The 26,765-nt window shown below is 46.4% G+C and overlaps 1 protein-coding gene across 6 annotated transcripts in view; it reads left to right on the forward strand.

Moving 5' to 3' along the window:
* PRRC2B (proline rich coiled-coil 2B) overlaps positions 1–26,765 on the forward strand; it is a 635,269-nt gene that overhangs the window by 101,431 nt on the left and 507,073 nt on the right. For all 6 annotated transcript variants that reach the window (XM_069237079.1, XM_069237080.1, XM_069237081.1 and 3 more), the window contains exons 9-10: positions 5,738–5,889; positions 10,624–10,714. In XM_069237079.1, the coding sequence (XP_069093180.1) occupies positions 5,738–5,889; positions 10,624–10,714 (243 nt within the window). The remainder of the gene's footprint in view (positions 1–5,737; positions 5,890–10,623; positions 10,715–26,765) is intronic.

Consider the following 26,765-nt stretch of genomic DNA (forward strand, 5'->3'; position numbering starts at 1 on the left):
CGCGTCTTCGGAGGGCAGACCAGGGGGGTTTTGTAGGGCACCGGGGGGGACACAAGTCAGCACAGAAAGTGCACCCTCAGCGGCACTGGGGCGGCCGGGTGCAGTGTGCAAACACGCGTCGGGTTTTCAATAGGTTTCAATGAGAGACCAAGGGGTCTCATCAGCGATGCAGGCAAGGGGGGGGGGGGGCCTCCTCTGGGTAGCCACCACCTGGCCAAGGGAGAGGGCCTCCTGGGGCTCACTCCTGCACTGGAGTTCCGATCCTTCAGGTCCTGAGGGCTGCGGGTGCAGGGTCTTTTCCAGCCATCGGGATTTTAGAGTCAGGCAGTCGCGGTCAGGGGGAGCCTCGGGATTCCCTCTGCAGGCGTCGCTGTGGGGGCTCAGGGGGGACAACTTTGGTTACTCACAGTCTTGGAGTCGCCGGAGGGTCCTCCCTGAGGTGTTGGTTCTCCACCAGTTGAGTCGGGGTCGCCGGGTGCAGTGTTGCAAGTCTCACGCTTCTTGCGGGGATTGCAGGGGTCTTTAAATCTGCTCCTCTGGAAACAAAGTTGCAGTGACTCCTCCTTGTTATTCTCATTATCTCCTTGGACCCCAATCTTAACCCCGTAGGTGGTTTACTTACCTGCAAGAACTAACAATACTTTACCTCCCCCAGGAACTGTGAAAATTGCACCGTGTCCACTTTTAAAACAGCTTATTGTGTTTTCTGAAAAAAGTATATATGCTACTGTGATTATTCAAAGTTCCTAAAGTACTTACCTGCAATACCTTTCAAATGAGATATTCCATGTAGAATTTGAACCTGTGGTTCTTAAAATAAACTAAGAAAAGATATTTTTCTATAACAAAACCTATTGGCCTGGATTTGTCTCTGAGCGTGTGTTCCTCATTTATTGCCTGTGTGTATGTACAACAAATGCTTAACACTACTCCTTTGATAAGCCTACTGCTCGACCACACTACCACAAAATAGAGCATTAGTATTATCTATTTTTGCCACTATCTTACCTCTAAGGGGAACCCTTGGACTCTGTGCATACTATTCCTTACTTTGAAATAGTGCATACAGAGCCAACTTCCTACACTTTTGTTTTCACAATTGGCACACCCTGGCATCCAGGTAAGTCCCTTGTAACTGGTACCCCTGGTACCAAGGGCCCTGATGCCAGGGAAGGTCTCTAATGGCTGCAGCATATCTTATGCCACCCTGGGGACCACTCACTCAGCACAAACACCCTGCTTGTCAGCTTGTGTGTGTTGGTGAGGACAAAACGAGTAAGTCGACATGGCACTCCCCTCAGGGTGCCATGCCAACCTCACACTGCCTATGCAGTATGGATAAGTCACCCCTCTAGCAGGCCTTACAGCCCTAAGGCAGGGTGCACTATACCATAAGTGAGGGCACCAGTGCATGAGCACTGTGCCCCTACAGTGTCTAAGCCAAACCTTAGACATTGTAAGTGCAGGGTAGCCATAAGAGTATATGGTCTGGGAGTCTGTCAAACACAAACTCCACAGCACCATAATGGCTACACTGAAAACTGGGAAGTTTGGTATCAAACTTCTCAGCACAATAAATGCACACTGATGCCAGTGTACACATTATTGTAACATACACCCCAGAGGGCACCTTAGAGGTGCCCCCTGAAACCTTAACCAACTACCCGTGTAGGCTGACTGGTTTTAGCAGCCTGCCACACTCAAGACATGTTGCTGGCCACATGGGGAGAGTGCCTTTGTCACTCTGTGGCTAGTAACAAAGCCTGCACAAAACCAATTGCAAACCCGACGCCTGTTTGCACTCTGCACCCGGCCGCCCCTGTGCCGCTGAGGGTGTACTTTCTGTGCCTGCTTGGTCCTCCCCGGTGCCCTACAAAACCTCCCTGGTCTGCCCTCCGAAGTCGCGGGTACTTACCTGCTGGCAGACTGGAACCGGGGCACCCCTATTTCCATTAAAGCCTATGTGTTTTGGGCACCACTTTGACCTCTGCACCTGACCGGCCCTGAGCTGCTGGTGTGATAACTTTGGGGTTGCCTTGAACCCCCAATGGTGGGCTACCTTGGACCCAACTTTGAACCCTGTAAGTGCTTACCTGTGAACCTAACAAATACTTACCTCCCCCAGGAACTGTTGATTTTTGCACTGTGTCCAATTTCAAAATAGCTTATTGCCATTTTTGCCAAAACTGTACATGTTATTGTGATGATTCAAAGTTCCTAAGATACCTGAGTGAAATACCTTTCATTTAAAGTATTGTTTGTAAATCTTGAATCTGTGGTTCTTAAAATAAAATATTTTTCTATATAAAAACCATTGTTTCAACAATTTGCACACCCCTGGCAGACAGAAAAGTCCCTTGTAAAAGGTACCCGTGGTACCAAGGGCACTCTGACCAGGGAAGGTCCCTAAGGGCTGCAGCATGTTGTGCCACTCTAAGGGACCCCTCACCTAACACATGCACACTGCCATTGCAGATTGTGTGTGTTGGTGGGGACAAAAAGGCAAAGTCGACATGGCATCCCCCTCAGGATACCATGTATACAAATTACTGCCTGTAGCATAGGTAAGTGACCCCTCTAGCAGGCCTTAAAGCCCTAATGCTGGGTGCACTATACCACATGTGAAGGCATAGCTGCATGAGCAATATGCCCCTACAGTAGTGGTCTTCAAACTTTTTAATGCCGCGCCCCCCCAGTTGAAAAATAAAAATCATTGGGCCCCCCTCCTCAAAAATGTTCACGATCATTTTAGAAAGATGGTAATGTTTATATAGGTCTAAACCTATTTAAACATTGCAGTTAAGTACTGTTACTGTTTTAAAACTGCAATAACATGCTTCTGCTTAAAACAAAGGCATGTTACCTGTATAATATTTCGTTTTGCGGCCTCCACTCCCCCCCCCCCCCCCCCCCCCCCTTGGGATCTCTTGAGGCCCCCCAAGGGGGGCCCGCCCCCCAGTTTGAAGACCTCTGCCCTACAGTGTATACGTCCATTCTTAGACATTGTAAGTACAGTGTGGCTATATTAAGTATATGGCCTAGGAGTTTGTCAAAACGAACTCCACAGTTCCATAATGGCTACACTGAACACTGGGAATTTTGGTATCAAACCTCTCCGAATAATAAACCCACACTAATGCCAGTGCTGGATTTATTAATAAATGCACACAGAGGGTATCTTAGAGATGGCCCCTGTATTTTACCCAATCCTTCAGTATAGGACTGACTGGTCTGTGACAGCCTGCCACTGAGAGACTAGTTTCTGGCCACATGGGTCGAGTGCCTTTGTGCACTCTGTGACCAGGAACAAAGCCTGCACTGGGTGGAGGTGCTTCACACCTCCCCCCCCTTGCAGGTACTGGAACACCTAGCAGTGAGCCTCAAAGGCTTTAAAGGCTCAAAGGCCTCAAAGGCTTTGTGTTACAATGCCCCAGGGCACTCCAGCTAGTGGAGATGCTCCCGCCCCCTGGACACAGCCCCCACCTTTGGTGCAATTCTGGGGAGATAATCAGAAAAACAAGGAGTCACCCCCTCAGCCAGGTCCAACCCTGGTCCAGAGCTGAAGTGACCCCCTCCTTGGAAAATCATCCATCTTGTTTTGGAGGATTTAGCCCAATAGGGATGTGCCCCCCTCCCCAAAGAGAGGAGGCCCAAGGAGGGTGTAGCCACCCTCGGGGACAGTAGCCATTGTCTACTGCCCTCCAGCCCTAACACACCCCTAAATTTATTATTTAGCCGCAATTCTGAACCCAGGAAATTGGATTCCTGATGACCTAACAAGGACTGCTGACCTGAAAAACCAGGGGAGAAGGAGACGAGAACTGCTTTGGCCCCAGCTCTACAGGCCTGTCTCCAGATTCAAAGAACCTGCAACAGCGATGTATCCAGAACTGCTTTGGCCCCAGCTCTACAGGCCTGTCTCCAGATTCAAAGAACCTGCAACAGCGATGTATCCAGCGACCTCTGCCGACTCGGAGGACTGCCCTGCAACTCAAAGGACCAAGAAACGCACGTGGACAGCGGCTCTGTCCAAAGCAACAAGAAGAAACCATCTTTAAAGGGACTCTCACCTCACTCCTGAAGCAGGAGTCCCCAACAGTCTGCACTCAACGCCCCTGGCCCGTGTCCAGAGAAACCAACACTGCAGCGAGGACTCCCAGGCGACTCCCACTGCGTGTCCACCCCAGGACGACCTCCCTGCACCCCCACGGCGACGCCTGCAGAGAGAATCCAGCAGATCCCCCCTGACTGCCTGGTAACAAAGAACCCGACGCCTGGAAGAAGCACTGCACCCGCAGCCCCCAGACCCGAGTGGAACCAACTACCGGTGCACGAGTGACCAGCAGGCGGCCCTCATCTATGCCCAGTCTGTGGCTGACCCGAGAAGCCCAACCTGTGCCCTGCCTGCATCGCCAGAGTGACCCCCAGGTCCCTCCATTGCTTTCAACGCAAACCCAACACCTTCTTTGCACACTGCACCTGGCCGCCCCGTACTGCTGAGGGTGTATTTTGTGTGCCTGTTTGGGACCCCCACTGCTCTACAAAATCCCCCTGGTCTGCTCCCAGAGGACGCAGGTACGTACTTGCTATCAGACTGGAACCGGAGCACCCCAAAACTCCATAGACACCTATGTTATTTTGGCCCTACTTTGACCTCTGCACCTGACCGGCCCTGTGTTACTGGTGCTGGGTGTTTGGGGTTGACTTGAACCCACAACAGTGGGCTGCCTATGTCCCAGAAACTTACTGACAATTAACCTTTTCTTACCTCCCCCAGGAACTTGAATTTTGCAGTGTCCACTTTTAAAATAGTTTGCCATTTTATGCCAAACTGTGTACATTACGATTTTCATTCAAAGTTCTATATTTACCTATGCCAAGTACCTTACAATTTATGTACTAACTTGAATTCTGAATCTTGTGGTTCTAAAATAAATTAAGAAAAACATATTTTTCTATATAAAAACCTATTGGCCTGGAGTTAAGTCTTTTGAGTGTGTGTTCTCATTTATTGCCTGTGTGTGTACAACAAATGCTTAACACTACCCTCTGATAAGCCTACTGCTCGACCACACTACCACAAAATAGAGCATTAGTATTATCTGTTATTGCCTCTGTCAAGCCTCTTGGGGAACCCCTGGACACTATCTCTCACTTTGAGATAGTATATACAGAGCCAACTTCCTACATTCAACATGTAGCGTTCAAGGCTAACACCGTGGAAGCACCTCTGCACCCGAACACACCAGGGTAGGTAAATCCGAAGTGTTGGTGCTTTCTTTGACCTTGGCACCTACTTACAGCATTCAAGGCTCATGCCTCAAATCTCACAGCTGTATTTACTGTATTTTTAATATTGCTAACTTGAAAAGTATTTATTTGATTTTGTAGATCCTGGTGTCTAAATTAATATAGAAATGTTATTTTTCTAAATTGGTCTTGAGTTTCTTCTTGAGTGTCATTTATTGACTGCATGTCCAACAAATGCTCAATGTTACCAAACTGCTTGCCTACACTACCACAAAAATAGCATTTGGGATTATTAAATTAAGCCGTGTAAGCCAATAAGGGTCGTTTAAACTGTCTGCATGTGTGCACCTACATTGGTAAACTACATAAATAGCCAGCATCCTACCCTGCTAATCTCAGAACGCCAAGTGTGGATGTTTAAAAAACAAAATAACAAATTTGTGTTGTGTGTGTTTTTTTTTTTTTTTTTTTTTTGTGTGGGGTGTAGGAAGGACAGATTACCTGGTGCACGAGCAACCCGTGTAGTCCGTCCTCCGGCTCCAGTCCAATTGGAACAAGCACCGAGGGCTACCATCATACATGCAGAAGATCTGAAGGAGCTCGATGAACTTGACAATGACACTGAGGATGGTTGGGCAGGTGAGTGACTGCTATTTTTCATGTTGTGTCTAACTTATCTCCTCATTGTCAGTGGCCATTTATCTAATTTATTTTTTTTAAGAGTGGGAAGGCAATTAATGTAACTGTGCAAAAGCCTGCATGCAGTAGTTGACTAAGAAGTGGGTTTCCAAACTACTTTTGCTAAGTTGCGCATGCATGCATGTTACAGTTCATGTTCACAGATTAAGAGGGGGCTCTGCATGTCTGCAACATGTTGGATCAAATCTGCTTATTTACTCTTTTGTGCCCCCCTCCTAGGCGAATTTAGTTTTTTTCACCAATGTCTGCTTGTGGTTAAATGTTCGGTCTGTTTTTAAAGTGAAAGATTTCAAAGACGGGACCTTCCACTGATTTGAAGTCTTAGAGATTGGGGTGCATTTGGCTTCTTTCAGTGTTTTTTTTTTTTTTTTCTTGAAATATTGTTATACGCTGTTATGTTTAGTTTTTTGCTATACTGCTTAAACAAAAAAGAAAGAGAAAAATACTGGCTGCGTTTGAATCATGACTCTTGCTAATCCTATGTTCCAGATTTGCTCCGATCACTTAAGGTGAAGTCGCTTGGGTTTCCTATTGAGTACTTAATTTAACACAGCATAATAAGAAACTAACCTAATCTACACTTATGTTTGCGCTTTAAAACAAATTAAGCACCTCATGGCAACAATCAATTTTATCTATGCCCAGTTATCCACAAGAAAAAAAAATTCAGCCACACATCTCTAGCGTTATAAGAGCCTCATTGGCTCCCAGTGCAGTATGTTTGATTATCCCGCCTTATCTGCTTAAAATACTCCTTTGGAGGACTGAAAACGGGTGAGAAGCAGACATCGGTTCAGTTGAAAACCCCAAAACTGACCACTATAGCTCAAACACTCCTTCCCTGGTGATGCAGCCAACTTTAGGACACAAGCACACCTGTCACCTTTCAGGAAACTGCTGATGCCATAGCTGTTCCATCTTCATCTCAACTAAGTGTTTCTGCTTTTACCTCCATTTCACTTGATTCTGTTAAATCCGTGCCAAGTGAGAATCCAGTAGTATTTTTTTTGGGGGGGGGTTTCTTAAACCTCTTATCTCCTTTTACGCACACAATATCAAACAAAAGAAGTAAATGGCACTACTAAGGACTGGGAGCTTAATCAAATCAAGGCTAGAGAAACTTGGAGGATCAATTTTGCATGAGAATATAACCAGAGCGCTCTTCCTTGCAGATCCAGGACAGGTTTTGATAACTATACATAGTTTGCATGCATTCTCTCTGTGTACTGTATTAGCAAAGGTTGTGCCTTACTTGTAGGGTTTACAAACAAGTGGTTGCACCTAGGAAAGGGACTCCACACTGAGAATAACATCCGCCCTGCTCAGCATCAGAACATTGCAAAGTATTGATTTTTAGCATGCTAATAATACCTAGAAGCATATGTCTACTTAAATGTGCGGTTTATTCCAGTTATTTTTTAGAACAAGTGGTGATTGCACTGATTAGATTTCTGATCTAACTGACCCCACCACCCGACACTCTAAGTACAGTCTCTCCTAACTGGTCCAAGGAGGCACAGCAGATAGGGTTTTAATGGATACTTCTACCTGCAGATTCCGTAGCTCTTGAATATCCCAGGCGATATACTGGATCAAGAAACTTCTGACTTTGCTTTTTCTCACTGGTTGGAAGCGCTAGCACTTTCTTGCCACCGGAAGTGAAGTCATGGTGACGTCACTAAAGCTATAGAGTGTCCACTTTGCTGCGGAATGTCAATTCCTTTTCTTCCCCAGCACTTTTCAGCCGAGAACTAGAGCTTCTTTCCTCAGGATTGAGGCAAATGCTCTCAAATTCTTTTCTGTTAAATTGTTGCATTATGTTGGGGAAATACTCCACCTTCCAATTAAAAAAAATATATATATAAAAAAAATTAATGAAATTTGGGCTTAAAACGTGTTGAAACTGTTATGGCCAGATATCTATCGCCAATAGTGCATCTGTCCTCTCTGGGCACTGCTAAGCCTCTGAGCTCTGCATGTGAGTTTTCCTGTCTGTGCCTGTAGCAAAGAGCCCTTTTTTTGATATGGTCCCCCTCACTTTCTGCATGTTATTCGATGCAATATTGGCTGGTGTCTGCACCAAGGCCCGCAGCTCGCGCTGGTAGTGTGCTTGAGTTGGGTGAGGCCCTAGATACTGGGGAGACCATTTACTAGACACTTACAGGGCAGCCAACAGTATTACTAATTGGGGGAACAGTTGTACAGTTTAGGCAAAGAGATCCTGCACTGGGGACCTAGATAGAAGGAACCCAGTGCACTTTCTGTCAAAATTGCATCAAATACCAGGCAAAAAGTGCGGGTGACCATGTCAAAACCCCTGGTACCTAGGACATAGGTAATAAAGAGTTCTTTATGCGTCCTTCCTTGTAGGCAGCGTAATGCACTTAAGGGTGACTTAGTTTGAATCTGGTTTTCTTACCTGTCAAAAGCTGACTTTGGCAGGTCTGTGCAGCAGGGTGTAGTAATCCACGCATAGTTCTTTAAACTTGTATTAGTTTCAGTCCTTGGCATAAGAGTCCATTAACCTCCCACACAGGCTTCAATCTGCTGCAGTCTGTCTACATAGGGTAGACCTAAAGCCATGTTTTAAATGCCACTGTAGTGGTTGGCACAGTAGGTGCTGCCGTCCACAAGTGGCATTTTTACTTTCTATTCCATACTTTCTATTCCATACTTTCACACTAAAAGACTTTGGCTTCAGAGGAAAGTTAAATGTGCCAATCTGCATTTAAGCAGATTTCAATGTATTAGGGATCAAGATCACCTGCAGGTCAGTTCGAAATTGCAAACTGGCGTTGACCACCTAAAACAGGTCACTTTGCAACATATACCACCTCTATTGAGCAGCTGCAAACAATCTAAAAAATGTTATTGAATAGATCTACTTGCACAGCAAGCTTCTGAAAGGATTTTCTCAAAACAGGGAAGGCAAAGGACGCTCGATATCTAAATTGTCAACCTAAACTGTTTGACAAGAGCCACACACGTTTGCAAGGTGCAGTTACTCCTATGCTGAAAGTCAATGTCAGCAGCCCTGTCCATTCTTAACTACTTGATTTACAGGTAGCTGACATTCCTTTGTACCACTTGTGTTTTTAGGGTATATTGTTCACATTGTTTTTCTCAATTTATTGAACATTGCTCTGTCAGCTTGTGGAATAGCATTAGCTGCAAAGTGCATCCTCCTATCTAAAATCCCCTTGCTGTTTGACCCAGAAAAAACAAATGCCTGGCACCTTAGTACTAGGCTCATTTCGAAACTGGTGTGCTGGGTCATTAGATAGTCCATTCCACAGAGATGAGCAAACCTAAATGGACATACTCTTCATCTGACAATGGTTATAGTAAGATTGTAGTCCAAGGATGCTAGCCTTTTTACCTCTACCCCTTTTGGGAAATTGGCTCGACCTTTCACACTAAAAGACTTTGGCTTCAGAGGAAAGTTAAATGTGCCAATCTGCGTTTAAGCATTTATTTTTTATAACGGAGGTTTCTTGCCTTGATTCTCTAGGAAACATTACCTGTGCTTAGCTCAGACATCAACATATCTTGGTCATCAAAGGGTAATTTATTTCTGCACTCCTATTGTGCTGTCCCTCCCCAACGGGTCTCCATGGTCTGCATTAAGTTGAAGTATATATACTTCAACAGCCTATAGGATTAAGGGAATTATGCACTGCACCCCATAGCTTGCAGTTGGCTTATCTGGATAACAAGGAGGCCTGCACACCAGTGTATTATAGAATAGGACTGACAATTTCTGCTGGATTGTGCCAAAGCCTTCCAAAGGTGGCATATTCATCCGTTCCTCTTACTGAAGATAATTTATTTTTGTTGTGGTGGCTAGCACTCCACAGAAATTGTGGATCACATCATATAGTCTTAGTCCAGATATCACATTGATGCAATTGTGGTTGGACTTATTATGGATTGGCAAGATACCTACAAAAAATTGTAGAGTCCTGAATGCAGCAGCAGGCTAATGCACCAAAAAGACTCCTTAAATATATTTAGCTGTGCTTCATAAATGTCCATAGGTTAGATCTTCAAAAGGAATGCATTTTAAGGCTCTTAGATGCTAATGTAGCATTTTGATAGAAGCCCAGAAACTGAGATCTTCGTCTTGTGGTCGCCCTAATCGGTTTTCCAGTGGCGGTGCTATTTATTTCACAGAATGGGCCAGCCAGGAGAGAGGGAGTTTAAAGGAATGATGATCAAAGCTTCCTATGGCTTGAAATACATTTTTTTACAATTCTGTAAAACTTTCAAATTTGTGGTTTGGAAATAGCTGTCTTGTCCTACAGCCACAAGGGGCCACTTTTATTGTGTATGCCTGTTTTGCAGGATATTTTTATTGCACTTCACTAAATTGTGTGAAAATTGGAAACTGATTTCCTGTTTGCCTTACTTCCCTCATATCCAAAAAGTGGTAGAATTTCAGAGATAGACCCTGGAGGGGAAAAAAACCTGACTGTTTACGTTGAAGGCGGTGCTTGGTAATAATGCCAGAGTATGTGGGTTGATGCAAGTTCCTTGGTTTCACTTCGAATAAGTGGTCTTACTACATGGGACCGGATTTTACATCTCATAAAGATATCCTTCTGTTCACAAACAAGGCATACCATTGATGGAATCTCTTTATTCACAAAGTTTTTACTACCTTGGTTTCCTCAGGCCTTCAAGAAGAAGTAGATTATGCTGAGAAATTGAAGTTCAGTGAAGATGAGGAGGATGAGGAAGCACTGAAAGAAGGTCGACTAAAATGGTAAGAGCTCCAATTTGGATCACAAGAAAAATTATTTCGCTCCCACCCATTGCTCCTTTCTCATCTTCGTCCCCCTTCCATCCACTGCGGCCTCGTGATCTTTCACCACTTCCATCCGTTTCCTGGCCTCCACTCTCAATGCGTCCACTCCGGTCTCTGTTCCCTTTGTCTATTCTACTCAGGCCGCCCCTTTTTGTCCCTTCCGCTCTTCCTGTCCTTTCCCTGAACCCTTCTCATTGCTCCACACTCACTGTGCCTCGTTTACGCCTTCATTCCCCCTGCCTCAGCCTCTCTACTCTTCCTTTACATTTACCTTGATCACATTTCCTCTTTCCTCCTAATCTCCTGACACTTCTCCCTCCACTGCTCAATTTTGAGCATTTCCGCAGTATTGCTTTGTCTTGTTTGAAAAGGGATTTTATGTCAGTCACCTGAAAATTGGAAAGAATACTTTCTGAATCATTCAAACCTGTAATTCCTTATTCTGGAAGTCCCTGTAAAATATTCTGTAATCTCTCAATCTAAAACATTTCAAATCTGATTGATAGTGGGTAAAAGGCTAGCCCATTCAGAGATTTGAATCTGAGGTGTCTTCCTTGCTGCTGTTCTGGAGTCACCTCCTTACTCTTTCCTAGATGTTGCACTGCATGTACTACTTGGATGTTGTAGGAAGTTGGCTCTGTATGCACTATTTCAAAGTGATAAATAGCATGCACAGAGTCCAAGGGTTCCTGTAAGGAAATGCCTCCTTGGCATGGTTACCCCCTGACTTTTTGCCTTTGCTGATGCTATGTTTTGAATTGAAAGTGTGCTGAGGCCTGCTAACCAGGCCCCCGCACCAGTGTTCTTTCCCTAACCTGTACTTTTGTTTACACAATTGGCACAACCCTGGCACTCAGGTAAGTCCCTTGTAACTGGTACCAAGGGCCCTGATGCCAGGGAAGGTCTCTAAGGGCTGCAGCATATCTTATGCCACCCTGGGGACCCCTCACTCAGCACAGACTCACTGCTTACCAGCTTGTGTGTGCTGGTGAGAACAAAACGAGTAAGTCGACATGGCACTCCCCTCAGGGTGCCATGCCAACCTCACACTGCCTATGCAGTATAGATAAGTCACCCCTCTAGTAGGCCTTACAGCCCTAAGGCAGGGTGCACTATACCATAGGTGAGGGCACCAGTGCATGAGTACTGTGCCCCTACAGTGTCTAAGCCAAACCTTAGACATTGTAAGTGCAGGGTAGCCATAAGAGTATATGGTCTGGGAGTCTGTCAAACACGGACTCCACAGCACCATAATGGCTACACTGAAAACTGGGAAGTTTGGTATCAAACATCTCAGCACAATAAATGCACACTGATGCCAGTGTACATTTTATTGTAAAATACACCCCAGAGGGCACCTTAGAGGTGCCCCCTGAAACCTTAACCGACTATCTGTGTAGGCTGACTGGTTCCAGCAGCCTGCCACAACCGAGACATGTTGCTGGCCCCATGGGGAGAGTGCCTTTGTCACTCTGAGGCCAGTAACAAAGCCTGCACTGGGTGGAGATGCTAACACCTCCCCCAGGCAGGAGCTGTAACACCTGGCGGTGAGCCTCAAAGGCTCACCCCTTTGTTCCAGCACCGCAGGACACTCCAGCTAGTGGAGTTGCCCGCCCCCTCCGGCCACGGCCCCCACTTTTGGCGGCAAGGCCGGAGAAAATAATGAGAAAAACAAGGAGGAGCCACTGGCCAGTCAGGACAGCCCCTAAGGTGTCCTGAGCTGAAGTGACTAACTTTTAGAAATCCTCCATCTTGCAGATGGAGGATTCCCCAATAGGATTAGGGATGTGACCCCCTCCCCTTGGGAGGAGGCACAAAGAGAGTGTACCCACCCTCAGGGCTAGTAGCCATTGGCTACTAACCCCCCAGACCTAAACACGCCCTTAAATTTAGTATTTAAGGGCTCCCCTGAACCTAAGAATTTAGATTCCTGAAACTACAAGAAGAAGAAGAAGAAGACTGCTGAGCTGAAAAACCCCTGCAGAGGAAGACCAGAAGACACCAACTGCTTTGGCCCCAGTCCTACCGGCCTGTCTCCTGCCTTCCAAAGAACCCTGCTCCAGCGACGCTTTCCAAGGGACCAGCGACCTCTGAATCCTCTGAGGACTGCCCTGCTTCAAGAAAGACCAGAAACTCCCGAGGACAGCGGCACTGCTCCAAAAGAACTGCAACTTTGTTTCAAGGAGCAGATTTAAAGACCCCTGCAACTCCCCGCAAGAAGCGTGAGACTTGCAACACTGCACCCGGCGACCCCGACTCGACTGGTGGAGAACCAACACCTCAGGGAGGACCCTCCGGCGACTCCGAGACAGTGAGTAACCAAAGTTGTCCCCCCTGAGCCCCCACAGCGACGCCTGCAGAGGGAATCCCGAGGCTCCCCCTGACCGCGACTGCCTGAACCTAAAGTCCCGACGGCTGGAAAAGACCCTGCACCCGCAGCCCCCAGCACCTAAAGGAACGGAACTCCTGTGCAGGAGTGACCCCCAGGAGGCCCTCTCCCTTGCCCAGGTGGTGGCTACCCCGAGGAGCCCCCCCCCCCTTGCCTGCCTGCACCGCTGAAGAGATCTCTTGGTCTCTCATTGAAAACCCGACGCGTGTTTGCACACTGCACCCGGCCGTCCCCGCGCTGCTGAGGGTGTACTTTTTGTGTGGACTTGTGTCCCCCTCGGTGCCCTACAAAACCCCCCTGGTCTGCCCTCCGAAGACGCGGGTACTTACCTGCTGGCAGACTGGAACCGGGGCACCCCCTTCTCTCCATTGAAGCCTATGTGTTTTGGGCACCTCTTTGACCTCTGCACCTGACCGGCCCTGAGCTGCTGGTGTGGTAACTTTGGGGTTGCTCTGAACCCCCAACGGTGGGCTACCTTGGACCAAAAACTGAAACCTGTAAGTGACTTACTTACCTGTGAAACCTAACAATACTTTACCTCCCCCAGGAACTGTGAAAATTGCACTGTGTCCACTTTTAAAACAGCTTATTGTGTTTTATGTAAAAAGTATACATGCTAATGTAATGATTCAAAGTTCCTAAAGTACTTACCTGCAATACCTTTCAAATGAGATATTACATGTAGAATTTGAACCTGTGGTTCTTAAAATAAACTAAGAAAAGATATGTTCGGTGGCATGTGTAGCTGCAGAGGACTACCCTGCATCTAAAGGACCAAGATGCTCCCGAGAACAGCGGCCCTGTTCAAGAAACTGCAACTTTTTGAAACAAAGAAGCAACTTTTAAAGACCACACGTTTCCCGCCGGAAGCATGAGACTTTCCACTCTGCACCCAACGCCCCCGGCTCGACCTGCGGAAAACTAACACTACAAAGAGGACTCCCCGGCGACTGCAAGCCAGTGAGTAGCCAGAGTTGACCCTCCTGAGCCCCCACAGCGACACCTGCAGGGGAAATCCAGAGGCTGCCCCTGACCGCAACTGCCTGCTTCAAGGAACCCGACGCCTGGAAACCACACTGCACCCGCAGCCCTCAGGACCTGGAGGAACCAAACTCCAGTGCAGGAGCGACTCCCAGGCGACCCTCTGTCTAGCCCAGGAGTTGGCTACCCAGAGGAGCCCCCCCCGTGCCTGCCTGCATCGTTGAAGAGACCCCTGGGTCTCCCCATTGATTCCTATTGAAAACCTGACACCTGCTTGCACTCTGCACCAGGCCGCCCCTGTGCCGCGGAGGGTGTACTTTCTGTGCCATCTTGTGTGTCCCCCCCCCCCCCCCCGGTGCCCTACAAAACCCCCCTGGTCTGCCCTCCAAAGTCACGGGTACTTACCTGCTGGCAGACTGGAACCGGGGCACCCCTATTTCCATTGAAGCCTATGTGTTTTGGGCACCACTTTGACCTCTGCACCTGACCGGCCTTGAGCTGCTGGTGTGGTAACTTTGGGGTTGCCTTGAACCCCCAACGGTGGGCTACCTTGGACCCAACTTTGAATCCTGTAAGTGTTTCTTACCTGTGAACTTAACAATTACTTACCTCCCCCAGGAACTGTTGATTTTTGCACTGTGTCCACTTTTAAAATAGCTTATTGACATTTTTGCCAAAACTGCACATGCTATTGTGATAATTCAAAGTTCCTAGAATACCCGAGTGAAATACCTTTCATTTAAAGTATTGTTTGTAAATCTTGAACCTGTGGTTCTTACAATAAACTAAGAAAATATATTTTTCTATATAAAAACCTATTGGCCTGGAGTAAGTCTGAGTGTGTGTTACTCATTTATTGCCTATTTGTGTACAACAAATGCTTAACACTACCCTCTGATAAGCCTACTGCGCGACCACACTACCACAAAATAGAGCATTAGAATTATCTCTTTTTGCCACTATCTTACCTCTAAGGGGAACTGTAGGAAGTTGGCTCTGTATGCACTCTTTCAAAGTAAGGAATAGTATACACAGAGTCCAAGGGTTCCCCTTAGAGGTAAGATAGTCTCAAAAAGAGATAATACTAATGCTCTATTTTGTGGTAGTGTGGTCGAGCAGTAGGCTTATCAAAGGAGTAGTGTTAAGCATTTGTTGTACATCCACACAGGCAATAAATGAGGAACACACACTCAGAGACAAATCCAGCCAATAGGTTTAGTTATAGAAAATGAAAATGTCACTTACCCAGTGTACATCTGTTCGTGGCATTAGTCGCTGCAGATTCACATGTTGTGCATAGTCCGCCGTCTGGTGTTGGGTCGGAGTGTTACAAGTTGTTTTTCTTCGAAGAAGTCTTTTCGAGTCACGAGACCGAGGGACTCCTCCTCCTTTGTTCCATTGCACATGGGCGTCGACTCCATGTTAGATTGTTTTTTTTCCGCCATCGGGTTCGGACGTGTTCCTTTTCGCTCCGGGTTTTGGGACGGAAAGATAGTCATAACTTCGGAAAACTACGTCGGTATTGTTTCGTTCGGTATCGGGTTAGAATAGAATCGACACCGAATCGTGAACAGCTCCGGTAGCCCTTCGGGGTAATTTCGATTCCCCGTCGGGGCCTGGTCGGCCCGACCTCGTGTAAGATCGACACTGATGGAACGGACCCCGTTCCGATTCTGTCCTAAATGCCACAATAAATTTCCATATACAGACCAACATTTGGTCTGTAACTTGTGCCTGTCGCCCGAGCACAAGGAAGAGACGTGTGAGGCCTGTCGTGCGTTTCGGTCCCGAAAAACGCTCCGTGACCGGCGAGCCAGAAGATTACAGATGGCGGCCACGCCGACAGGACAACGAGGGTTCGAGGAACAAGGAGAATAAGAGGAAGCCTTCTCCATTCATGAATCGGACTCTGACGAATTCGACGTCGAAGCAAGCACCACACAAGAAAACAAACAAGGCCCAGGGGATGCCACTGCCAACAGGCCATGGCTCAACCCATAAAGTAGGTGACCGACCATCGGCACCGAAAAAGGCCGAACCGGTGCCGAGATCGTCCGACTCATGCTTCCGGCGGGAAACGTGTGGTCTTTAAAAGTTGCTTCTTTGTTTCAAAAAGTTGCAGTTTCTTGAACAGGGCCGCTGTTCTCGGGAGCATCTTGGTCCTTTAGATGCAGGGTAGTCCTCTGAGGCTTCAGAGGTTGCTGGACACTGTTGGATGCGTCGCTGTTGCAGTTTTCCTCGAAGTAGGGAGACAGGCCGGTGGGGCTGGGGCCAAATCAGTTGTCGTCTCAGTCTTCACTGCAGGGCTTCAGGTCAGCAGTCCTTCTTTAGGTTGCAGGCATCTATCTTCCTCGGTTCTGGGAGCCCCTAAATACTCAATTTAGGGGTGTGTTTAGGTCTGGGAGGGCAGTAGCCAATGACTACTGGCCCTGAGGGTAGCTACACTCTCTTTGTGCCTCCTCCCTGTGGGGAGGGGGGCACATCCCTAATCCTATTGGGGGAATCCTCCATCTGCAAGATGGAGAATTTCTAAAATTGAGAGTCACCTTAGGGGCTGTCCTGACTGGGGAGTGACTCCTCCTTGTTTTCCTCATTATCTCCTCCAGCCTTGCTGCCAAAAGTGGGGGCAGTAGCTGGGATGCCCTGTGGCGCTGTAACAAAGGGGGTGAGAAGCAGGCTTTGTTCCTGGCCACAGAGTGACAAAGGCACTCTCCCCATGTGGCCAGCAACAGGTCTGGTGTGTGGCAGGCTGGCAAAAACTAGTCCGCCCACACTGGAAGTCGGGTATGTTTTCAGGGGGCATCTCTAAGATGCCCTCTGGGTGTATTTTTACAAAAAAGTGCACACTGGCATCAGTGTGCATTTATTGTGCTGGGATGTTTGATACCAAACTTCCCAGTTTTCAGTGCAGCCATTATGGTGCTGTGGAGTTCGTGTTTGACAGACTCCCAGACCGTATACTCTTATGGCTACCCTGCACTTACAATGTCTAAGGTTTTGCTTAGACACTGTAGGGGCATAGTGCTCATGCACTTATGCCCTCACCTGTGGTATAGTGCGCCCTGCCTTAGGGCTGTAAGGCCTGCTAGAGAGGTGACTTATCTATGCCATAGGAAGTGTGAGGTTGGCATGGCACTTAGTAATTTTCTCCCCACCAGCACTGGCAAGCATCAGGGCCCTTAGTACCAGGGGTACCAGTTACAAGGGACTTACCTGAGAGCCAGGGCTGTGCCAATTGTGGAGACAAAGGTACAGGTTAGGGAAAGAACACTGGTGCTGGGGCCTGGTTAGCAGGGTCCCAGCACACTTTCAAATCCTAACTTGGCATCAGCAAAGGCAAAAAGTCAGGGGGTAACCATGCCAAGGAGGCATTTCCTTAGAGGTGGGGGTACTGAGCTCCACATACAAGAGAGGGTCCTGGCTTCAGGAATGTGCAGAATAGACCACTTTGGGATAACCAGATGTCACACTTTACAGAAGGTTGTGATCAGGCAGGAGTAGACAAAGTAGCCCATTGGCTTGTGACCACTACCTCCTGCGAGAGCACTTTCTAGGCACAAAAGGGGCACCCCTGGCACCCACATCGCAGATCTTGCTTGACCAAGGAAGAGGACTGAAGGACTGCCCTGCTGGCCCTAGGACTGGCAAAGGTGAGGTTGCACCAAAATTGAACTGCACCTGCAGCTTTTTGGACTAGCGAAGGAAGGGACTGTGCCTGCTATGTTCTGCTCGTGGCAAAGTCGTCCTCCAATCCCAGCTGTAAGTAGAGAATCCAAGGATCAGTTGGCTGACTTCCTGTTCGCAGCACATGGCCACGAAAGCTGAAGTAGTCTGCCTGGCGAGTTGATAGCAGAGGTCACTAGATCGTCTCACTCCCATGCAGCCTAATAGACAAGGACTTGACGCACTAAAGTTGCACTTGAGTCTTCTGGACCCTAGAGTCTCCTCAATATGCAGTTCGGTCACCCAAAATAAAGCGTTCTCGCCAAAAGAAGGAAACTGCTGATTCTGCAGTGCCAAGCAAAGTGGTAGCCTAGTGGCACCTGGGCTTTTGCTTACTGAGAGGACTTTCAGTGATGTTGATTCCTGTGGCCAGAACACCTCACCTGGACGTGGTCCAAGGCATAGTAGCCCAGGCAGAATGCCCTCGACTGCACAGCATCTTCAGCGTCAAAGAGCATCTTCAGCATTCAGTATCCCTTGCATCAGAAACACTCCATAGAAGCCAAAAACAAGAAGAGCATCTTCAGCATCCAGTATCCCTTGCATCAGAAACACTCCATAGAAGCCAATAACAAGAAGAGCATCTTCAGCATCCAGTATCCCTTGCATCAGAAACACTCCATAGAAGCCAATAACCAGAAGAGCATCTTCAGCATCCAGTATCCCTTACATCAGAAACACTCCGTAGAAGCCAATAACAAGAGCATCTTCAGCATCCAGTATCCCTTGCATCAGAAACGCTCAATAGAAGCCAATAACAAGAGCATCTTCAGCATCCAGTATCTCTTGCATCAGAAACACTCCATAGAAGCCAATAACAAGAAGAGCATCTTCAGCATCCAGTATCCCTTGCATCAGAAACACTCCATAGAAGCCAATAACAAGAGCATCTTCAGCATCCAGTATCTCTTGCATCAGAAACACTCCATAGAAGCCAATAACAAGAAGAGCATCTTCAGCATCCAGTATCCCTTGCATCAGAAACGCTCAATAGAAGCCAATTTCAAGAACCACTGGAGCTAGAACTGGACTGAAGACTGCTTTTGTTGGCAGAGTGACTGTTCCTTCAGATGGGGCTGGCCACCTTGACTGGCTCCCTGCTGTGGCTAGTCGTCCAAAGTAACTCTCAGTAGCTGCTTTATACATTGAAGTTTTTCCTAAAAAAGTATGTCAAGTTTGTTGAATCTGACAGTGCTTGTTTGCATTTAAATTAAGTCCTGATTTATCGTCTGTTGTATAATCTATATCTCCGTAACCATTCGGAGGATCTTTTCTGTTTTGGTGTCTATAAATTTAATACAAAATATAATTTATTTGTATAAATTGGTGTCTGATTTCTTGAGCGTCACGTTTCTTTCTTCAGTTGTTTTCATGCTGTTTAAATGCTTTACACTTGTTCATTTGTGTAAGTGACTGCTCGGAGCCACTGCTACCCAGGGTTGAGCTATGGTCTACAAAAGAATCCTGACTGGTCCTAAAGGGTTTGGTTGTGCATTACACGGCAAGGCCACCCGACCGCACCATACTTTACATCCTGTTTCCTTAAATTGGTGACTAGCGCTGGGGTCCAGAATTTGTGTTTAGAGGTTGAAACTAATACGAATCTGCCCAAGAAGACTCCTACAAAGTAGTCTTTATGGTTTCCAACGAGTAATTCAATTCTAAAGTCCTCAGACACAGTTTTCAAAGAGTTTACTTTTTAAGAAGTTGCAACAAAGCTATCAAAAAGTTTCAAAAGTGTGGAAAAGTTTCTAAATGTTTAAGTTTCTGGAAGTCACTTGAGCATAGAAAACATGGAGCTCTACCTAGCTAAACCTGCCCATCCTCACAATAGATGAGTTAAGGGCACTGTGCAGGGGCAGGAAAATCAACTTTGTAGTTCAAGGAAGGAATGAAGGATGGTCTGATCATGGCTCTCAAAGCTTGGGGGGGAGGCCCATAGGGCCAGCGTTTGAAAACCAAAGCAGTGGGGAAGACGATGATGAGAAAGATGGCAGAATGTCTTCGACACAGAGAGGGGGGGGGGGGGGGGAAGAGGGGAGGGTAGGAGAAGTGTCCTCTTCACAAACACCAGGCCAAGGGTGGCCTCCAGCTTCAGCAGTAAGAGAAGCTCCATCAGCAGCAGGACATCACTACAAGAGGAGATGGGTGGGCCCGCCTTCTTACCAGTAAAGAAACAACTGGAAACATTGAATCTTGATAATGCAGTGCTATATTCAGCAAACTTGGAGGTGAAATACAAGGGCAAGCTGATGTTCTTCACTGAGCTGGAACAAGCTTCACAATTTCTCAAGTCTGCAGTTGCTTCCTCTCCCACAGTGTACCATATGTACTTTGCATAGAGAAGCTGCATCTAGCTACTAGATGACAATGACAGTCACTCTTCTGATACCCTAGTATATTTTATATTTCCTGGTACAATAACTGCACCCTGTTGAAAAAGTTAGATTCTTGTAGATTAATATTAGAAATATCAGATAGGTAAGATTTTTTTTTTTTTTTTTTTTTTTTTTTTTTTTACTCTGTCTTGTTCCTGCTTCATTACAGTATCACAGTGTACACACTTGGGTATACCTTGTACAGCAATGCAGATTCCAGGGTTATGGACACTGGCAGAAACTTTGTGCTGGTAAAGCACTGATTTCTGACCAGGTCGGGAGCGGAAGTGGGTGAATGTAATGTCACTGGCTGAGGCCTCAAGGCACCCCAGGTGAGAGAGACCATCTCTACGTGCCATTGGGTATTGAAGAGTTTGAGGTTCTCTTATTTGTATGCTCAGGTTAATGTGAAGTAATGCAAGGGATGACGTCTGGCACTTGAGGTTTTCACTGTTGGTTCAGGGTGATGCAATGGTGGGCTTTTTGGTTACCTGAATGCATTACTCAATGTGGTCCATGGACAGCAGAAGAGATTCCTCGCATATGTTGCATTAGCTGCCAGTGCTGGTCCGTGAGGGCCAGGAGCTCCTATACTTGGTGATGTCTGGCCTTGTAATGTAGACCCATCCTTGTCTTGGAGTTGTGTAATTATAATTTAAGTGCGGTAAAATTACTCAGCGAGAATATTATAGGGCTTACTATCCCCAAAAAAGCTAGAAAAGCCCTAACATGCTTTAATAAACACTAAATAGATGTTGCTTTCCTTCATAAGACTCGTTCATCCTCTGCATCTGAAAGAGCGTTTGTCAGGTTTTAGGGAACCCATTGCTATTTTTTTTTTATTTTATAATTTTTTTTTTTATTGTATAATTACTACTTCAGCAGTGTGGCAATCCTCGTGAAGAAAAGGATTCAATTTAGACAGACACTCAGGATTCTAAAGCAGATTCCTCATCTTTTGAATGCTCCCGCAGGCGTCCAACTGGATCTGGAAAATCTTTAGCAGTAGACATGCATGCCAGCGGCTTCATATCAACTTTGTTCCATGTGATGTGCGCCGGCCTGTATAGCCGACACCCAATGCCTATATGGTCACGGGACCGAAGGACTCCTCCCTCTTCGGCTCCATTGCGCATGGGCGTCGACTCCATCTTAGATTGTTTTTTTCCGCTGTCGGGTTCGGACGTATTCCTTTTCGCTCCGTGTTTCGGTTCGGAAAGTTAGTCAGAATCTCGGAAGAAAGCGTCGGTATTGTTCCGTTCGGTATCAGGATAGTTAGGTACATCGACACCGATCATCGGAAGACTTTGGGGTAGCTTCGATCCCCGTCGGGGCCTGGTCGGCCCGACCGCTTGCGACATCGAAGCCGATGGAACGGACCCCGTTTCGTTTCTGCCCAAAATGTCACAGTAAGTATCCTTATACAGATCAGCACTTGGTCTGTAACTTGTGCTTGTCCCCCGAGCACAAGGAGGATACCTGTGAGGCCTGTCGAGCCTTCCGGTCCAGAAAAACACTCCGGGACCGAAGAGCCAGGCGTCTACAAATGGCGTCCACGCCGACAAAACAACGTTTCGACGACGAAGAGGAAACATTCTCGGTTCCGGAATCAGAATCCGGAGACTCCGACGTCGAACAACAGCAACAAACAGTGAGTAAGACGTCGAAAATTAAAACCATCGAGAAGACAAAAGCCCAGGGGACGCCACTGCCAACAGGCCATGGCTCGACCCATAAAACCGGCGAGCCGTCGAAGGCGCCGAAAAAGGGCACGCCTATAGTGAAGACACCCTACTCCGGTCGAGGGACCGCCATGGAGCAACCTCGGAGCCGAGATAGCGGCTCCGAGAGACAAAAACAAGATGCCGGCACCGAAAAACATCGGCACCGAGACACCCTGCCGAAAGCCACAAAAATTCTGTCGGTGCCGAAGCCGAAAAAAGATTCTCTCTCGGCGCCGAAAAGTTCCACACCTCCATCCTACACAGAGGAACAAGGAATAAGTGGCCAGATGCACAGATTTGGACAAGAGCTCCAAAGTGTAGAATCAGACTACACACAAAAGAGACTGTACATCCAGCAAGACACAGGGAAGATATCAACCCTTCCCCCAATAATGAGAAAAAGAAGGATCGGACTTCTCAAGGATGACGCACAACCACAAGCCAAAGTGGTTAAAAAAGTCACGCCTCCGCCCTCTCCATCACAACAGGCATCACCGGCACAAACACCGCCACAAATGCACTCACCAGCGCAAACTACCATAAGTCAAGATAATCGGGATCAAGACGCTTGGGACCTATATGACACCCCAGTGCCGGACAATGATCCTGATTCATACCCCACAAAGCCGTCACCGCCAGAGGACAGTACCTCATACTCGCAACTGGTGGCTAGGGCAGCAGAATTCCACAATGTCCAACTGCATTCCGATCCTATAGAGGATGATTTTTTATTTAACACCCTGTCGGCTACACATAGCCAATATCAATGTCTCCCAATGCTACCAGGGATGTTACGGCACGCACAACAAATTTTTTAAAAGCCCGTAAAATCAAGACCCATCACCCCAAGGGTGGATAAGAAATACAAACCACCACCCACAGACCCAGTGTTTATTACTTCGCAGTTACCACCTGACTCCGTAGTAGATGGGGCAGCTCGCAAAAGAGCAAATTCCCATACATCTGGCGACGCCCCACCTCCGGACAAAGAAAGCAGAAAATTTGATGCGGCAGGAAAAAGAGTAGCATCACAGGCAGCCAACCAGTGGCGCATCGCAAATTCTCAAGCGCTGCTGGCCCGATATGACCGCGCACACTGGGATGAGATGCAACTTCTCATAGACCATCTTCCACAGGAATACCAAAAAAGGGCGCAGCAAATAGTTGAAGAGGGACAAACGATCTCAAACAATCAAATCCGCTCTTCAATGGACGCAGCCGATACTGCAGCGAGAACAGTCAACACTGCTGTCACCATAAGGAGACACGCTTGGCTCCGCACTTCAGGCTTCAAACCGGAAATCCAGCAGGCTGTCCTTAATATGCCCTTCAACGAGAAACAACTTTTTGGCCCTGAAGTGGACACAGCCATTGAAAAACTTAAAAAGGACACAGACACGGCCTAAGCCATGGGCGCACTCTACTCCCCGCAGAGCAGAGGCTCTTTTAGAAAAACTCCATTTAGAGGGGGGTTTCGTGGCCAACCCACAGACACCACCAGCCAACAAACGAGAACCACACCATATCAGGGTTCATTCCAAAGAGGAGGTTTCAGGGGATATAGAGGGGGTCAATTCCCAAGGAGTAGGGGAAGATTCCAGACTCCAAAAACACCTCCACCTAAACAGTGACTTTCAAGTCACACAACCCCTTCACTCAACACCAGTGGGGGGAAGACTAAGCCAATTCTACCAATCTTGGCAGCAGATTACAACAGACAATTGGGTATTAGCAATAATCCAACATGGCTATTGCATAGAATTCCACAAATTCCCACCAAACATCCCTCCAAAAACACGCAAAATGTCACCACAACATTTAGAACTTTTAGGACTAGAAGTTCAAGCACTACTGCAAAAGGATGCAATAGAGTTAGTACCAGTACAACAAAAAAACACAGGAGTTTACTCCCTGTACTTTCTAATTCCAAAAAAAGACAAAACATTAAGACCAATATTAGATCTCAGGACACTAAATACCTACATCATATCAGACCACTTTCACATGGTCACACTACAAGACATCATTCCACTGCTCAAACAGCAAGATTACATGACCACATTAGACCTAAAAGATGCGTACTTTCATATACCGATACACCCTTCTCACAGAAAGTACCTAAGGTTCGTATTCAAAGGAATACATTACCAATTCAAGGTGTTGCCATTCGGAATAACAACTGCACCAAGAGTATTCACAAAATGTCTAGCAGTAGTAGCAGCACATATCAGGAGACAACAGATACATGTGTTTCCCAACCTAGACGATTGGCTAATCAAGACCAACACAGTAAGAAAGTGCACAAACAACACCACATATGTCATACAAACCCTTCACAAACTGGGTTTCTCCATCAACTATACAAAGTCACACCTCGAACCGTGTCAGACACAACAATATCTAGGGGCAACCATCAACACATCAAAAGGAATTGCCACTCCAAGTCCACAAAGAGTGCAAGCATTCCACAAGGTAATAAGTGCTATGTTTCCAAACCAAAAGATACAAGCAAAATTTGTGCTAAAACTTCTAGGCATGATATCATGCATAGCCATTGTCCCAAACGCAAGACTACACATGCGACCCTTACAACAGTGCCTAGCATCACAATGGTCACAGGCACAGGGTCAACTTCAAGATCTGGTGTTGGTAGACCGCCAAACAGAACAGCAACAATTTAAACAAAGGGCGGACATTTCAGGACCCAGTGCCTCAATACGTTATAACAACAGATGCTTCCATGACAGGGTGGGGAGCACACCTCAATCACCACAGCATTCAAGGACAATGGGATGTACACCAAACAAAATTTCATATCAATTACCTAGAACTGTTAGCAGTATTTCTAGCGTTAAAAGCCTTTCAACCCATAATAACACACAAATACATTCTTGTCAAAACAGACAACATGACAACAATGTATTATTTAAACAAACAAGGAGGAACACACTCAACACAATTGTGTCTCCTAACACAAAAAATATGGCAGTGGGCGACTCACAACAACATTCGCCTAATAGCACAATTTATTCCAGGGATCCAAAACCAACTAGCAGACAACCTTTCGCGAGACCACCAACAAGTCCACGAATGGGAAATTCACCCCCAAGTTCTGAACAAGTACTTTCAAATTTGGGGAACACCCCAGATAGATTTGTTCGCAACAAAAGAAAACGCAAAATGCCAAAACTTCGCATCCAGGTACCCACACCGCGAATCACAAGGCAATGCTCTATGGATGAGTTGGTCAGGGATATTTGCATACGCTTTTCCCCCTCTCCCTCTCCTTCCATATCTAGTAAACAAGTTGAGTCAAAACCAACTCAAACTCATACTGATAGCACCCACATGGGCAAGACAACCTTGGTATACAACTCTACTAGACCTTTCACTAGTACCGCATGTCAAACTACCCAACAGACCAGATCTGTTAACACAACACAAACAACAGATCAGGCATCCAAACCCAGCATCATTGAATCTGGCAATTTGGCTCCTGAAATCGTAGAATTCGGACACTTAGACCTCACACAAGAATGTATGGAGGTCATAAAACAAGCTAGAAAAGCTTCCACTAGACACTGCTATGCATCTAAGTGGAAAAGATTTGTTTGCTACTGCCATACCAATCAAATCCAACCATTGCATGCCTCTACAAAGGACATAGTGGGATACTTACTACATTTGCAAAAAGCGAATCTCGCTTTTTCATCTATAAAAATACACCTCGCAGCAATATCTGCTTACCTACAAACTACTCATTCATCGTCTCTATTTAGAATACCAGTTATTAAAGCATTCATGGAAGGGCTAAAAAGAATTATACCACCAAGAACACCACCAGTTCCTTCATGGAACCTTAACATCGTCTTAACAAGACTCATGGGTCCACCTTTCGAACCCATGCATTCCTGTGAAATGCAATATCTAACCTGGAAAGTCGCATTTCTCATTGCAATCACATCCCTCAGAAGAGTAAGTGAAATACAGGCATTTACCATACAAGAACCATTTATTCAAATACACAAAAATAAAATAGTTCTAAAAACAAATCCAAAATTTCTACCAAAAGTAATCTCACCATTCCATTTAAATCAAACAGTAGAATTGCCAGTGTTCTTCCCACAACCAGATTCCGTGGCTGAAAGGGCACTACATACATTAGACATCAAAAGAGCACTAATGTACTACATTGACAGAACAAAGCTAATCAGGAAAACAAAACAACTGTTCATAGCTTTTCAAAAACCACACATAGGAAATCCAATCTCTAAACAAGGCATTGCTAGATGGATAGTCAGATGTATTCAAACATGCTATCTTAAAGCCAAAAGAGAATTGCCTATTACACCAAAGGCACACTGGACCAGAAAGAAAGGTGCTACAATGGCCTTTCTAGGAAACATTCCTATGAGCGAAATATGTAAGGCTGCAACCTGGTCTACGCCTCATACATTTACTAAACACTACTGTGTAGACGTACTAAATGCACAACAAGCTACAGTGGGCCAAGCTGTACTAAGAACATTATTCCAAACTACTTCAACTCCTACAGGCTAAACCACAGCTTTTAGGGGAGGTAACTGCTTTATAGTCTATGCGAAACATGTGTATCTGCAGCAACATATGCCATCGAACTGAAAATGTCACTTACCCAGTGTACATCTGTTCGTGGCATTAGTCGCTGCAGATTCACATGTGCCCTCCCGCCTCCCCGGGAAGCCTGTAGCCGTTTAGAAGTACATCTTAAATCTTAAACATTTGTACATTTGTAAATAATTATTATAAACTTTTTATGTACATACGTATTCACT

Source organism: Pleurodeles waltl, chromosome 6 (genome assembly GCF_031143425.1).
Source record: "Pleurodeles waltl isolate 20211129_DDA chromosome 6, aPleWal1.hap1.20221129, whole genome shotgun sequence".
Lineage (NCBI taxonomy): Eukaryota > Metazoa > Chordata > Amphibia > Caudata > Salamandridae > Pleurodeles > Pleurodeles waltl.